This window comes from Balaenoptera borealis (assembly GCF_965194805.1).
Source record: "Balaenoptera borealis genome assembly, chromosome: 5".
Taxonomy (NCBI): Eukaryota; Metazoa; Chordata; class Mammalia; order Artiodactyla; family Balaenopteridae; genus Balaenoptera; species Balaenoptera borealis.
This window is the reverse complement of record NC_138862.1, coordinates 113,856,266-113,873,177: the sequence shown is the minus strand read 5'-3', so window position 1 is coordinate 113,873,177 and position 16,912 is coordinate 113,856,266. Positions and strand designations below refer to the sequence as shown.

Below are 16,912 nucleotides of genomic sequence, written 5' to 3'. Positions count from 1 at the left end.
ATGTGATCCAATCATATTTCCATTACAGTGAGCATGCATTAAACTCAATTTCAAATTCAACCGTCTCCTTTCCTACTTCACGACCAGATTTCATAAGTGAACAAAGGTTTTATTATAAAATAACCTTACTCCAGTTATTGTAAATAAGTTCCAGAAGGAAGACAACAAATGTGTCTTGAGATGTGGATGCTGAGTTAATTGCAGTCATCCATTTGCTCACTAGTTAATCCAAACTTTCTGGCCTTGCAGCATGTTCAAGTCAAAAATATGCCTCAGCAGAAGTATAAAACATTGCCAGCCAGGGTCTAATAATATCACACAAGACTAGGTAGAACCATGACTGTTAAATCCAAGAATGCCAAGCTGCTAACATGTTGCTACACGGACCTTATTTACTCTGCAAGTATAAAAGGGACCTGTCCCTTCTCTTCATTCGTACACAAATGAGGAGTTGCTTTGATGCATTTCTCATAATTACAACTCAAGATACAGGGTGTGACTGAGATAGCCCTAAAAGACCCTGGATATCCTGGTGATTTTATTTCTTATTCAGAACACAAGGAGTGTTGTCCTTGGAGACCTCTATACAACATTGCACTCAGTTTGTATGTAAGTGAACTGTAAATCCACTTTCTAAGTCGGCTAGCCTGGGAGAAAATCAGGTCCAGAACAGGTCTCTTTGGTCTGTTTAAAACTAAAAAGAGTTCTTTCGCTGGAGAATTTATAAGTGATGTGTGTGTAAGAACAATTCACATGCTCAGGTTTCATATGCCATAAGGAAAAATAGGACTCCTTCAAGGTTTCTCCTCTGAGGGATTATTGCACAAAGCATCCTATACACTCTGACACCTAGAGACTCGGAAGATTTATCTGAAATGTTTTCTTCAGAAGAATAATGTCATGCTAAATCTTATCCCAGTGTTTAGAGTCTCTTAGTTCTTTGTTGGAGGTTGTGAGAGTGAGTTCAGGATTGTAAATATCATTTAGGCTTAGGGCTAGAATTTACAGTTTTAGTTCTAGCCAGTCAACTCAAGAGTAAATATGAACCGTCACAAGAACAAATGGGGGTGGTTCCATCACTCAAGACCACTGCTCTAAAAACAACAAAAAGAACAGTCTTCAGAAATAGCTACATTGATAATACTTCATCCTATGTGGAGTTCAAAAATTAAGAGTAAAGTGAAATGTTTTTGGAGAGTTGACACTTAAGAGATTTCTATAGGTAATTATTTTCTTAATTGAGTAATCCTTTGGTAATGCTACTGATCACCCGCCAAAGAGCCTGTTTTCAAAATCCAGGGTTTTATTTTTAGGAAAATACATACTGTGGTTCCCACAAATCTGGGGTCCCAACATGTTTTGAGGACAAAATTCTTTTTGTTTTCCTAAAGTTTTGACACTACAGTAAAAGAAATGAGGCTGCTGTTAGTAAAACTCAATGTGTGGGCAGAAGTGGCATGGGGATGTGTTTGAGTATACAGTTGACCCTTTAACAACACTGGGTTTGAACTGAGCAGATCCACTTATACTTAGATTTTTTCAATAGTAAACACTGCAGTGTTACACGGTTGCTTGAATCTGTAGAATCGGAGCCTTGGATATGGAGGAAACATGGATATGGAGGGCCAACTGTAAGTTATACTCGGATTTTCCACTGGGCAGAGGTTCGGGCACCCTGAGCCCCCGTGTTGTTCAAGGGTCAACTGTAATAGCTGCCACTCTGCATTTGACCACAAAACCGTCATTGTCCAGCTGGGGATCATTTGATTTTGTTGTGAAATAATATATCAGATATTCTATTCATCTTATAAGAAAGCTGTCTCTTTTCCCATCTTCCCCCAAATTACGCCCGCTTTATCTATCACATTCCCTGGGAAACTAACAGAATCATAGAACTATATAGAATATAGAGCTATAATAGAATCATAGAACTAGAATGTCGACCTTTATCTCATGCTTCAAACCTCATTGTCAGCTTGCTGTCAAATGACCATCTGGTCCTTCCTTCCAGTGATGTGAAATTTACCCTTCCTACAGTTCACCTCTCCATCTAGATGACTTGGTCTTTCAAAATGTCATCCCTATGTTGAATCAAAGTCTCCTTCTTTCTTTTTACTTGTCCTGGCCCTCATAAACATAGGATGGTTGTCACCATTGTCCTTCTCCTCCTCATCAATGCTATATATTTGACACTTACTATGTGAAAGACATTGTACCAAGCATCGTATTTAATTCTTCCCCAAACATTAGAGGGGGCAGATATTGTTATCTCCACTTTACACATGAGAAACTCTGAGGCTTTTAGAGGTTCAGTAAATTTGACCAATGTCCTATATCGAAGGTGACAAACCTGGGATTTGAACACAGGGCTGTCTGACATGGATTGAGTTGATTTGACACATTCAGTTCTGAGAAAATCCTCTGTTTTATAATCTCCAAATCTATCTACTAGACTCTCATCTATATTTAATTAGGAAATCTCAAAGCGTTTTTCATTTATCATATGGCTTGACCTCTCCCTGACATCCAGCACCACTGACTACTCCCTGACCTTCAACCATCATTGATGTGTCAGTTATTACCAAAATGATATTTATAAGCAAGAACTCTTTACTTTTCACTGTAGGCATATTGTCAACATGTTTTAATTTAGTTACACATCAGCAGCCCAAATTCAAAACTTCCAGAAATAATTCCTGTTCATCCTGCCTGCAGTCAACACATCTAGAAATCTCTGTGCCCTTTGATCTCTTCCTCTCCCCTATGCTCAATCTCACATTCAGTTGGTCATGAAGACTTGGCTTAGCTTACCTTAACTAATGGCAAGTGCTCAATAAAGCCTTGTTGAATGAATATAGCTGATGATCATAAGCAATAATATTTGGTCCATTTCCCATACTGAAAGTGTTCATTCATACCAGTTTCTAAACATAGATCCTTTATATATCTCTCTAGATACAGATCCTTTACATGAACATATTTAATAATGTAAAAATATTTGGGGTGAAATAAAAGCCTTTTTATATAATTTCAATGAGATTTTAAAGACTTCCAACTATTTTGTTCTTTTTCATTCTTATTGTTATTCTCTCTGTATTTGCAGCTGTTTGAATGAATAGATATTTACATTTTATTTCCAATTTAAATTTTAATATATATGAAGAGGAAAAAATTACACCTTTTAAGAGTAGAGACAAACTCTTATTCATTTTGTGTCACTCTACTTAAAGGTTATATTATAGACTAAGTGTGAGTTGAAGAATAAAAACTAAAAATAATCCCAAAATTAAATAGATTGAAATAACCCTTCTTAAACTTCTGAAATTTGTGGTTTAATTAATAAAAATGAAAATGATCCAAATATGAAATAATGTGCTAGGCAACTGAGGCAGCCTCTATGGTCTGTAGTTTCAGGCTTTAAATTCACTCATTTTCAGTTATTTAGTCATTCATTCCTTAGAAGCATAGTTATTGAGCCCCAGGACTCTGTCCAGGTACAACGCATACGATGATGAGAAAATCTAGCATGCTTCCTACCTATCTTCAGCTTACAAGTGGGGAGAGCACACAGAAAAATATAAAATTTCACAGTGAAAAATGTTACAAAGGAGAGTTTTATTGCCCTCAGAGAGCGTACAATAGTGAGATTTGAACCAGTAAAGGCAGGGTTTTCCCAGGGGAAGTGAAGAATAAGATGTGATCTGAAGAAGGAGTAGGAGGAAGCCCAGGAGAGCCAGATATCACAGAAGCCAGGGTAACGTAGGTCATGAAGAGTGCAGTGGCCAGCAGGGTCAAATGATGTTAAGAGGACAAGAAAGGTGAGGGCTGAAAACTTTCAATGGATTTAGTAGTGTGGTGACCTTAACAAGAGAGAGTCTACCAGACTATCTGAAACAGAAGCTAGATCAGATAGTCTAAGGAGTGAGTGTAGAAAAGGAACTGGAGACAAGGGTGTGTATATGATTCTTTCACAAAGCTGGACTATAAAAGGGAAGAAAGATAGAGTAAGCTGGAGAAACTTGTGGGCCTGGGAGTGGTTGTTTTGTTTTTTATTCTTGTTAATGGGAGAGGCCTGGATGTGTTTAAAAACCTACGGAGAGACTAAGATTGGGTATCTGAATATATCATAGAAGGCACTGAGAGTGTAAGATTCATGAGAAGCTGGAGGGAATAGAACAGGCTAGAGCAGCAGAAGAGAAAAATTTCTCATATCCCTGAAACTAAACACAGGATCCTATCTCACAGTTTCCACTTTCTATGGAAACTATGAGATGGGGTCACCAGCTGAAAGAGGGTATGGTTGGAGTTAGTTGTGATGGTCAGAGATTTTAAGATAGTGGAAAAGATTTTAAATGATGTCTGGGATGGATGAGGGTGAGCTGATGAAAGAAACGTAATAGGACTGCCCACAATTGAGTGCTTATTTTAAGTTGGTACTCATGGATTTCTAATGGGACACATCTTTATGCTGCGAAATAAAATGTTAGTTTTACTCTTTCACCACTAAAAATATGAGTTATATTGTGCAGTACCTGGTTCAAGGCTGTCTCTTGAGCCTCAGGTTTTTATGAGTTTCATTCTGAGGTTCTCCTTTTCTCACTGTAGACTACATTTTTCTTAGGAATTTCATTCATGTTTACAGTTTGCATTACCATCTACAACAGAGGTATCCATTGATTTAATCTGGCCAGTCAACTAATTTGTTTTGGCTCACAAGGTTGTTTTGTTTTTTTTTTTAATCTTAAACTAGTTTGAGATTCGGAAAGCCCATATTAAAATCCGGGTTTCTGATTTCTCTTTCTAAAAAAGCTGCCAGCACTGTTCCCCCAGAGTCCCACATCAGTAACCTATTAGAACTGAGTAGCAGCTGTGTCCCATAGGCGGGGCATGCTCTCTCCAGCTCATGACAGTTCTCACCTTTCCTTATCATCCACTTTACTCATTTACTTTGTCTACTTAGCAGCTGTAACCTGTAGACATTTGATTTTTTGATTCTCAATCTACACAACCATGACTCCCAAAGATTTAGCTCAGATATCTCTCCTGTACTCCAGATATCAATAACCAGCTATTGATTGGATGGTCTTTAGGTGACTGAAACTCAGGTATGCAGAGGAAAATAATCTCCCAAAGTTGTTGTGTCTCCTATAACTTACATCCTGGCTTTAGAACCACCATCTACTCTGTTTACCAAATAAAACCTAGGAGTCTACTTTCTGAGTACTCCCTCTTTCCTATTCACTTCCCTTCTTCATCCCTATTGCAATGACCTCAGTTCAGACACTCATCATATTTCACCTGGGCTATTAAAATAACTCTCAACCAATAAACTCCACTTTCTCCTCTCTTCTAATACTTCCTCTAAACAGCCACAACAATGATCTTTCTAAGCATGGTATCTTTTTGGGCACATTTATTTGAATTATAGCAAACCTCATAATTTTCCAATCTGCTGGCATACTTCATGTGTGCATCATGCCAACTGCTGTTCCTTTAACCTGGAATGTCTTCTGCCTCTGTCTTCTTGGTGAATCCCTATTCATCCTCGAAGACACAGATCAAATATCTCTTCCTCTGGGAGCCCTCACTGCCACAAAGGTAACTTAGGCAGAGCTTAATGGCATGGCCTTTACCACAGTGTTCTGTCCCCACCCCGATCTCCACACCAACTAGGCTGTGAGCTTGAGGGTAGAGGCTGCAGATCTGTAGTTCAGTTAACCACAGCACCTAGCTCTTGGTAATAACTGGTACTCAATAAGGACTTTAATAAATATATTCCCAAATTCAGAAGTACAATGATATCGTATTAAGGGAAATTCTCCTAACTTTAAAAGAAAGAAGATTATTGATCTATTGCAAACTTTTTAAACTCTTGATTCACTCTGTAAGAACTTATCCTAAGGCTCCAATTCAGAGAATGTGACATGCTCTAAAAAACATTTGTTTGTCACTCCCATTTACCATTGCAACAAAATGAATAAAATACCTAGGAATAAACCTACCTAAGGAGACAAAAGACCTGTATGCAGAAAACTATAAGACACTGATGAAAGAAATTAAAGACGATACAAACAGATGGAGAGATATACCATGTTCTTCGATTGGAAGAATCAACATTATGAAAATGACTATACTACCCAAAGCAATCTACAGATTCAACGCAATCCCTATCAAACTACCAATGGCATTTTTCACAGAACTAGAACAAAAAATTTCACAGTTTGTATGGAAACACAAAAGACCCTGAATAGGCAAAGCAATCTTGAGAAAGGAAAACGGAGCTGGAGGAATCAGGCTCCCTGACTTCAGACTATACTACAAAACTACAGTAATCAAGACAGTATGGTACTGGCACAAAGACAGAAATATAGATCAATGGAACAGGATAGAAAGCCCAGAGATAAACCCACGCACATATGGTCACCTTATCTTTGACAAAGGAGGCAAGAATATACAATGGAGAAAAGACAGCCTCTTCAATAAGTGGTGCTGGGAAAACTGGATAGCTACATGTAAAAGAATGAAACTAGAACTTCCTAACACCATACACAAAAATAAACTCAAAAGGGATTGAAGACCTAAATGCAAGGCCAGACACTATAAAACTCATAGAGGAAAACATAGGCAGAACACTCTATGACGTAATCACAGCAAGATCCTTTTTGATCCACCTCCTAGAGAAATGCAAATAAACACAAAAATAAACAAATGGGACCTAATGAAACTTAAAAGCTTTTGCACAGCAAAGGAAACCATAAACAAGATGAAAAGACAACCCTCAGAATGGGAGAAAATATTTGCAAATGAAGCAACTGACAAAGGATTAATCTCCAGTATATACAAGCAGCTCATGCAGCTCAATATCAAAAAACAAGCAACCCAATCCAAAAATGGACAGAAGACCTAAACAGACATTTCTCCAAAGAAGATATACAGATTGCCAACAAACACATGAAAGGATGCTGAACATCACTAATCATCAGAGAAATGCAAATCAAAACTACAATGAGGTATTACCTCACACCGGTCAGAATGGCCATCATCAAAAAATCTACAAACGGGACTTCCCTGGTGGCACAGTGGTTAAGAATCCGCCTGTAAATGCAGGGGACACGGGTTCAAGCCCTGGTCCGGGAAGATCCCATATGCTGCGGGGCAACTGAGCCCGTGTGCCACAACTACTGAGCCTGCACGCTAGAGCCTGTGAGCCACAACTACCGAAGCCCACGCACCTAGAGCCCGTGCTCCACAACAAGAGAAGCCACCGCAATGAGAAGCCTGTGCACCGCAACAAAGAGTAGTCCCCACTCGCCACAACTAGAGAAAGCCTGCGTGTAGCAACAAAGACCAAATGCGGCCAAAAAGAAATACATAAACAAATGTATTAAAAAGAAATTAAAAGAAAAAATCTACAAACAATAAATGCTGGAGAAGGTGTGGAGAAAAGGGAACCCTCTTGCACTGTTGGTGGGAATGTAAATTGATACAACCACTATGGAGAACAGTATGGAGTTTCCTTATAAAACTAAAAATAGAACTACCATACGTCCCAGCAATCCCACTACTGGGCATATACCCTGAGAAAACCATAATTCAAAAAGAGTCATGTACCACAATGTTCATTGCACCACTATTTACAATAGCCAGGACATGGACGCAACCTAAGTGTCCATCGACAGATGAATGGATAAAGAAGATGTGGCACGTATATACAATGGAATATTACTCAGTCATAAAAAGAAACAAAATTGAACTATTTGTAGTGAGGTGGATGGACCTAGAGTCTGTCATACAGAGTGAAGTAAGTCAGAAAGAGAAAAATAAATACCGTATGCTAACACATATATATGGAATCGAAAAAAAAAAAATGGTTCTGATGAACCGAGGGGCAGGACAGGAATAAAGACGCAGATGTAGAGAATGGACTTGAGGACATGGGGAGAGGGAAGGGTAAGCTGGGACGAAATGAGAGAGTAGCATTGACATATATACACTACCAAATGTAAAATAGATAGCTAGTGGGAAGCAGCCGCATAGCACAGGGAGATCAGCTCGGTGCTTTGTGACCACCTAGAGGGGTGGAATAGGGAGGGTGGGAGGGAGATGCAAGAGGGAGGAGATATGGGGATATATGTATATGTATAGCTGATTCACTTTGTTATAAAGCATTAACTAACACAACATTGTAAAGCAATTATACTCCAATAAAGATGTTTAAAAAAAAAAGGTATTGACTCTCACAGAGACTAGAGAAGCATGCATTTTGCATCCTTGAGAGAAATTTCTGGGCTTTATTTCTCTATTTCTTCATGACACAGGAAAATGGTTGAAAGTCAGGGAAATGATGGATCAAGCAGGAGCTGGATTCAGACTCCCGTTGTGAAGAATTTTAATTGTCTTGCTGTTTGGTTGCACTTTCTTATTGTCTGTCTGTTTGTTTGATTCCAGAGCATAAGCTGCCCCTATGAGGAAGAATTAACCACTGTTACCATCCCTAAGGCCAGCATGTGACATTCCATCTCTCCTCTGTCCTCCTCTTAGTTATCCTGTCCTTTGAAATTGCACTACCCACATTGTCAATCCATTTTGCCTGAATTTGAACAACTGTTTCTAATATTTTAATAAAGCATATTCTATCAGGTATATGGTCTGACATATGTGCTATGGTCATGGAATACTTTTCAATAATTTTGTTGATATTTGAACTAGAGAACTATACAAGAAGTCATTAGCTTCTAATTTCTACTCAAACTCATTACTTGAGTAAGAACTTCTCCTACTGTCTCAGATGACATTTCCATTACTCATTATGATCACGTTTTTAGTGCTTGCAGCCATGATTCTTTTACTGGCATTCCACGTAGCACCTTTCATATTCTTCACTAGAAATGAATTTTTATATCTTTCCTTCAGTGTCTCTTTTACTGTGACACATCCCAGTAAATTTCAACTCTAACTTATTTTTTCCAGTTTTACCTTGTTTCACAATGCCATTAACTGTTTAAATAATAAAATTTATTTCAAATAATGTCATATTTTATCAGCTTATTTTTACTTAACCAATAACTTGGTCGAGTTATCTGTTTGAAAGGTCTGTTTTCCTATTTAGTAATAGTTCCCATGTTCTGTCTAACTATATAGTGTGCTTTCCTAGCTAGCTTTATGTTTTCTTGATACTATCTATTCTTTGTCTTAAATTTAGAGACATTATTCTTGTTGCACAACACTTATCTTCTGACCCTAACGCCCATTTTCAAATGTCACAGACTAGTCCCCTGCAGAGTTTTGACCAAGTGTTCCATTCATTCACTTTTTTCTTTTGCATTAAGATTTATAAAATATCTGGGAGCCTAGTGTGCTCCAGGAACTGCGCTGGGCACTGGGCACAGATTACTGAAAATAACAGACATAATGTTTTTCATCATGGACCTTACAGTCTACTAAAGAGGACAGACCAAAAGCAAATGCACAGACATATAAAATAATTGGAAAGGTGATAAATTCTATAAACGAAACAAGTAGCTAAGAAAGATATGGTAGAAGGGGGCGGTCAGGAACCCTATTTTTGGCAGGGAGGCCAGAGATGCCTATCTCATGGCAGGAGAAGACTCTAGCTGTGAAAGAGCATCACAGGTGAGTGAAGCACACAGAGCCATGAATGTACTTTTTTCACCCTGGTTGTTAAGAGTTTAGAATTGAGTTTTATAACCAGGTAAAAAAGGACATTGGGATGAATGGGTCACATGTCTCTCATGTTTCTATTCTATACGTATGTGCTTCATGCTTATCTTTTTATTAATGAATTACAAGCTCTGGATTTCATTTTTTATTTTTATTATAATTTATCTATAATTATATATATATAATTTATCTATAATTAATATATATACACACACATATATATATAACAGAGAGATAAATTGATTTGTCAAAGCTGATCCAGTCAATTAATGGCTAAACTGAGATTTCCACTTAGTCTACTGTTCTTTCCAAAAATACTAGTTAACATTCTCAACATTGAATTATGGTTGAATGCAAAATAAGGATTAAAAAGATATTGATAGGCCATAGATGGGCACAAAACATAGGTTACTGGGATGCTAGGTGTGGCAAGCCAGAAGAGGGCATTGACCACAGAATCAGGAGGTGCTCAGCACCAAAGAAAACCTATTACTGTTGACAATTTTTCCTGAGGCTGGTCTGGTCATTGCACATTATAATTATTTCCAGTAATGCATTTTACCATTTAACAATCTCTGCTTGCTCTTTCTTCATGTACTATTATTCTAAGAACTGTCTTTGATTTTTTGTATATGTATATTTGTATATATTTGCATATATGTATGTATACATAAATATATATTCATATATGTTTATAAAAGCTGAGTCTTTTCTTCTATTTCCTCTTTTTTTTAAAAAAAATGTATTATGGGGATTCCAGAAGATAGTAATAGTGGTGGGCATAGCTTCTGATGCAACCCAAATCCCCATATAAAAACAGAGAAAATTGAAAGCAAAACCAAAGAATGAAAGACAATATTTAGAATAACTAGGAGACAAGTTATCCTCATGAAGTAAAAACTACAAGTGAGTAGGGACAATCCTTCAACATCCCTAAGATCCACATACTCTGCAGGAGGAAGTAATGTGAAGCAACCCAGTGTCTAAGAACACAGGAACTATAAAACAGCCAACAGATATTCACGAAGTGCAATGGGTCAGTTCAGGAGCTGCTGCTAAAACCTTGATGGGTTTTACCCACTCTGGTGGCAGGTGGATGTAAGAGCTTGCCGTGGAACTGCAAGGGACTGGAGCAGTCTAGTTTCTGTGATCTCTGAAACCTGGCCCGCTAGGGTTCTCTCCCAAAGTAGACTGCGACACTGAGGAAAACTGCTGAGAATAGAAATGAAATAAGATAAAGGACAAGAGAGGCAATGGAAAGAATGTCCTGATAAAAGTGGGAGAGGGGAAAGAGCCAGAGAGAAAGAAATATCTTACACAGGTAAGTAATAAAATCATCTCCTTCACAGAGGAACTGCTTTTGATTTTGCTTTATCCCTGATGTCACCAACAACCCAGAACTATGTTAGAAACTTAACTTTCAGACTGAGGGTTTTGTGGGCCACACAAGAAGTTTTAATTCTGTCCCCTAAACATAAATCCATGCCTCCACCCGTGCCGAGTCTAAGACTATTTCCTTTCTCTCTCTCTTTTTTTTAATGTAAGATGGTTACTGTATTTTTAAAATATTTTTGTTGAAGTATAGTTAATTTACAATGTTGTGTTAGTTTCAATTGTATAGCTACGTGATTCAGTTATACATTTTTTTTCAGATTCTTTTCCATTATAGATTATTACAATAAATTGAGTATAGTTCCTACTGAGTATAGCAGTAGGTCCTTGTTGTTTATCTATTTTGTATATAGTAGTGTATATGTTAATCCCAAACTCCTAATTTATCCCTCCCCCCACCCCCCATCCCGGCTATCCCCCTTAGGGGGATATTTCCTTTCCACTGGTGGGTTGATTTATCCTAATGCACTCTCTAAGAAAGTTATTTCAAGTTTTCTGTTATACTAAAGTATCTCTTATTTGTCCACCATATTCTAGGGGCTTGCAGCTTAGTTTCCAGTCCTAAACATGTGTGGCTAGTTAAAAGCCTGGCTCTGAGCCCTCAGGAACTGAGAGATGCCCTCAGGTCAAAAGAAACTTTAGATTCGGCTTACCACTGTGCAACCGTTCTTTATTCTTTGCTGGTTCTTATTGTTTTCATTACTAGAGCTCAGACTTATTTAAAGTTTATTATGTTTTATCTAGCATTTTAGGTGTTCTACACCAGAAGAAGTTTTTCTAGATATTTAGACTGGCAAATTGCTTAAAATAGAAACTTCGTTTATCTATGTGCCATTATGCATTCAGTCTCATGGCTTTAAATAGGTGCCTCCAAAACTGACCTCTCAGTCAAGATCTCTCTGAACTCCAGATTCATCTAACTCCTCCCAAACTCACTCCACATACAGTCTTAATACCTCAGGAAATGACCTCTCCAAACTTGCATTACTCAGGTCAAAAACCGTGTAATAATTCTTGTCTCCTTTCTTTGCCTTCCATCCTTTATTGTCATGTATCAGAATCCCTATGGCTCTACCTTCTAAGCATATCTAGAATTACCTGTCACCACCTCCGATATTAACACCATGAACTAAATCACACCACCTCTTGCGTGGATTATTGCAATAACTGACACTCCTGTTTCTACCTTTTTCTTCTTACGGTCTCTTCTCAACATAGCCAGATTGACACTGTTAAAACACTGAGTTAGGTCATGTCACTCTTCTGCTCAAAACTCCCTTAAGGCTTATTTCACATGCATTAAAAATCTAAATCCTGGGTGCAACTATGGAAAACAGTGTGGAGGTTCCTCAAAAAAATTAAAAATAGAACTACCGGGACTTGCCTGGCAGTCCAGTGGTTAAGTCTCTGCACTTCCACTGCGGCGGGGGGTGGGGATGAGGGTTTGATCCCTGATCAGGGAACTAAGATCCCACATGCCAGGCAGTGCGGCCAAAAAAAAAATACAACTACCATATGATCCAGCAATTCCACTTTTGGGTATCTATCTGAAGAAAACAAAAACACTAATATGAAAAGATATATGCACCCCCATGTTCATTGTAGCACTATTTACAACAGCCAAGATATGAAAGCAACCTGTCTACCAATAGATGAATGGATAAAGAAAATAAGAAAATGTGACTATATATATATATATATATATATATATATATATATATATATATATGTAATGGAATATTATTCAGCCATAAAAAAGAATGAAATCTTGTCATGTGCAACAACATGGATGAATCCAGAGGGCATTATGCTAGGAGAATTAAGTCAGACAGAGAAAGACAAATACTGTATGACCTCCTTTTTTGTGGAATTGAAAACAAAACAAAACAAACAAACCCAAACTCATAGATACAGAGAACAGATCGATGGTGACCAGAGGCAGAGAGTGGGGTGTGGAGGTGGGTGAAATAGGTGAAGGGTGTCAGACGGTACACGTTTCCAGTTATTTTCATCACAGGGAAAAAAATTCTGTAACTATATATGGTGATGGATGTTAACCAGACATATTGTGGTGATCATTTCTCAATATACAGAAATAATTAGTCTTTATACACTTGAAACTAATATAATGTTTACTTAATTTTTTAAACATTTTTAAATTTTGAATTTTTTTATTGAAGTATAGTTGATTTACAATGTTTCAGGTGTACGGCAAAGTGATTCAGTTTTTTATATATATATATATACATGTGTTCTCTTTCAGATTCTTTTCCATTATAGGTTCTTACAAGATATTGAAGAAACTAATATAATGTTATATGTCAATTATACCTCAATTTAAAAAAATCTAAATCCTTATAAGACTCCATCTCACACCTGTCTGATCCCATCACCTACTACTGTACCCGTTTTTACTCTGCACGAGACACACAGACCTCCTTCCTATTCTTCAAACACACTGGGTACATTTCTTCTTCAGAATCTCTGCACTGCTGTTTTCTGTATCTGTAGTGGTCTTCCACCAGATATCTATGTGGTTCCTTTCTTTACTTCTTTCAAGTCTTTGCTGAAGTGTCACTATCCACCTTATTTAAATGAATCCCCTGCTCCAGCAGCTCAACCCTATTGTATTTTTATAGCACTTAACATCTTCTGTCGATACTATATACTATGTAATGCAGTTTTTTCTCATGTTTATTTCCTGTTTCCCCATACTAGAATGTAAGCTTCATGAGGTCAGGGATAGTGTCCTTATGTTTATTCTCTGATGTATCCACAGTACCTAGAAAAGTGCCTGGTCACATTGCACTCAAAAGGCCACGTCTGCCAACCTGTTATCAGAACCGCACGATGTAGTAAAATTCATCTTGAAAGATTTCCATCAAATAAAACATTTCAAATTACTATTACATTTAGATTGCCTTGAGCGAGCCTTAAATCTATTTTTGTTTCTTATCAATATTTATTCTACTTTCAGAAACTCAAGATTATCTTTAAAATGAATCTGTATAAGTATTTATTATTATTTGCTTCTTTTTCTTTCACTCTACCCCAGTTTCCAGTCTAGCAAATTTAAATTATTTCAGTTAATTGCTAATAGATTTCAAGGGACACTAGAATACTCTCAGATGACTTTTGATACTTTGTGTCACATAATATGATGAAGGGACAAATACTGAAATACAGCATTATCTATTTTTCATTATTATCTTTATTATTACTTTCTACTATCTGGGTTTAATTGCTACATTTCTAAGCAGATGTATCAGAAGCCTTTTTGTACAAATACAAAATGTAGAATACCTTTGAGAAGCTCATATAACACTTGTACTCTCAATATTGGTTAATAGGTATGGAGAGGATCTTTGAAATAAACTTCATATTCATGCAGTAAAACATTGCATAACTGACACTGTCTCTCCCAGCCTCTGCTGCTGGGACTTAACAAGGTGTCACATTTCCTTTAGTAGATTTTTCATAATGCCATTGAACATTACACAGTAAATAGCTGACCCCATCTCTTTTCTGGCATATTATGAGCCACTTTAAGCCTGTCAGCTTTCAAACTACAACCCAATGCACATGACTGCTACTTGCCTCTGGGCTGCAGTTCTTCATCATCCAACTTTATTTGAGCTTACTTGGACGCAATGAGACAATTTCAGCTGCAGGGTATGAGAGGAGGCAAAATGTTGGAGCAGTACAGATGAGAAAACATGATTATGATTCCCTCTGTGTACCTGTTTATGGCCACTAGAGGGGTCTCTATTAATCAGCATGGCTTTCCTCTCCTAACACTGCTTAATCCTTAAGATATTAGATCCAGATATTCCTAAAGCTATTTTCCTCTTTCAAGCTACATGGTTGTAATGCACGCTTTATGGATTACTGGACGCAGAATTAGCAAACCCAATTTCTTGCTGTGTAATCAAAAAGACATTAATTAATCCACCAAAAAGAACTTTGTTTTGATATATGTATATATGCACACACATATATACACACATGCATACATACATATATAATCAGAAATATCAATAGAGATGAGATCTACTCTTTGATGTCATTGACAGCTGTCGGGGCATGATTTTACTTGCTATCATCCTAATGGAGTTACAACTAAGAAGGTAAAAGTCTAAGCTGGTGCTTCAATAATAAGGTGATATGCTATATCTAGACAGGATTCTTAACATAGCAAGCAACTTAAAACCCAACCAGACTGGCCAAAACGTGTAAGGAACCTATTGATTGCTGTAATGAGAAGTCCAAGAGTAAGGACTGGCTTTAGATAAGCCTTAATTCAGGGGCTTCAATGAAGTAACTGAAGCCTGATTCTCTACTTCTCTGGACTTGGCTTTTTTTAATGCACTGTCTTCACTCTGAAGTAAGGTTTCCCCTCCTGGTTTCTAGATGGCTATTATTGCCTCAGGATTAATACTTTTTTTCAGCTTCAAGTCCAGAAAATGGAATTTTTCTCTGTTAACAGATAAACAAATGTTTTGGGTTTGCTCATTGCCCAAATTAAGTTGCAAGTAAATCCCCAGGTCAATTACTCTAGTCAAAGGGATGTGAAAGGATGATTGGCTTAAACCAACACAAAACTCACCCCTGAAGCTAAGGGTAAGGAAAACCTCACCCAAACCACATGGCCTGAAATGTAAGATAGGAAGTTTCCCCAAACAAAGGTAGGGGGAGATGAATACATACTGTACTAGGGCCCTGGTAACCAATAAAGTTTCTCTTCTTGTTTCAAGTTTATAATTTCTGTAGAGTTGGCAAGTTCTCCTCCAATATGGCAATGGACGACTTGTCCAGTGGTCAACCCAACACATCATCTGTTACAAGCAAGGATGAAGCCATAAAGTGAGCAGAGAAACCTGGAATTAGCTGCTGACCTAGCAACACTGATTGTTGTCACAATTGAGTTAAAGAATAATGATTGCCAATGAATTGAAGTTTAAATAAAAATACTTTTAAGTTCTTTATTGTTAGTTGAGCCATCTCCCCACTTTCCCTTTAGATGAAGAACCATTTCCATGGTTATAAACACTCATTTTTTTTTTTTCAGAGCAAGGTAAGAGTGTCCGAACCATCCTAGGATTTAATAATAGCCCATACCAAGCTTTTGTCTTTATGTATATGTACACACTAAATGTGAGAAACACACCTTATTAATTACTATATTCTTAGAATGCATTTTCATATGTGATTATTTAATGCTTCCCTATAATATTTTGGTATCAAAATTTCTGTCACACCAAATAAATGACATATATATATATATGTATATAAAAGTACATCTAGGTTAAGAATTCTAAAACACCAAGCTAACACATTCAGAGACCTAATTTTACCTACTGCAATCAGTTGGTGGCTGAGTTTTTGTGTCTAAACCTGTCTGGGAAGAATCTGTAATCTGGAAAAGGTATGTCTGTTTAAAAGCCAAAGGTACTCCCTTTTTAATGTGCCATCAGAAATATTTCTGGAAGGACTATCTTTCCCCACCTTTTTGTGTGTGTGTATTTGCATATCTGTGTGTGTGTGTGTGTGTGTGTGTGTGTGTGTGTGTGTGTGTGTGTGTGTGTTGGGCAGGAAGCAGGAAGGAAGGAAAGAAACTGAGGATCTATATTTATGTTTTCACTGTTTTAAGAACTGAATGAAGGACAATGGAAATTACATCCAGATAACAGATTTATGGATTAACAAATGATTGCTTTTGCTGTTTGTACCATTTATAGTTTTGACCCATTAAGAATGGGGCTTTTGTGAGCAAATGTGGTTAAGCTTATTATTTCAGTAGAAACCTATCATTACAGAAAGACTTAACTGGAGCTACTGG

At 37.3% G+C, this 16,912-nt stretch overlaps 1 protein-coding gene across 15 annotated transcripts in view; it reads left to right on the top strand.

Annotated features, from left to right (window-relative positions):
• Window positions 1-16,912, top strand: part of LOC309629926 (uncharacterized protein) — a 136,715-nt gene that overhangs the window by 11,676 nt on the left and 108,127 nt on the right. For 9 of the 15 annotated variants that reach the window (XM_082394535.1, XM_082394536.1, XM_082394538.1 and 6 more), the window contains exon 3: window positions 1,547-1,631. The exons of 4 other annotated variants lie outside the window; for them this stretch is intronic. In XM_082394535.1, the coding sequence (XP_082250661.1) occupies window positions 1,612-1,631 (20 nt within the window). In that variant the 5' untranslated portion in view covers window positions 1,547-1,611. Of the gene's footprint in view, window positions 1-1,546; window positions 1,632-8,448; window positions 9,657-15,827; window positions 16,054-16,912 lie in introns of those variants that run through there. 2 more of the 15 variants (XR_014245297.1, XR_014245296.1) reach the window with 2 other exon arrangements.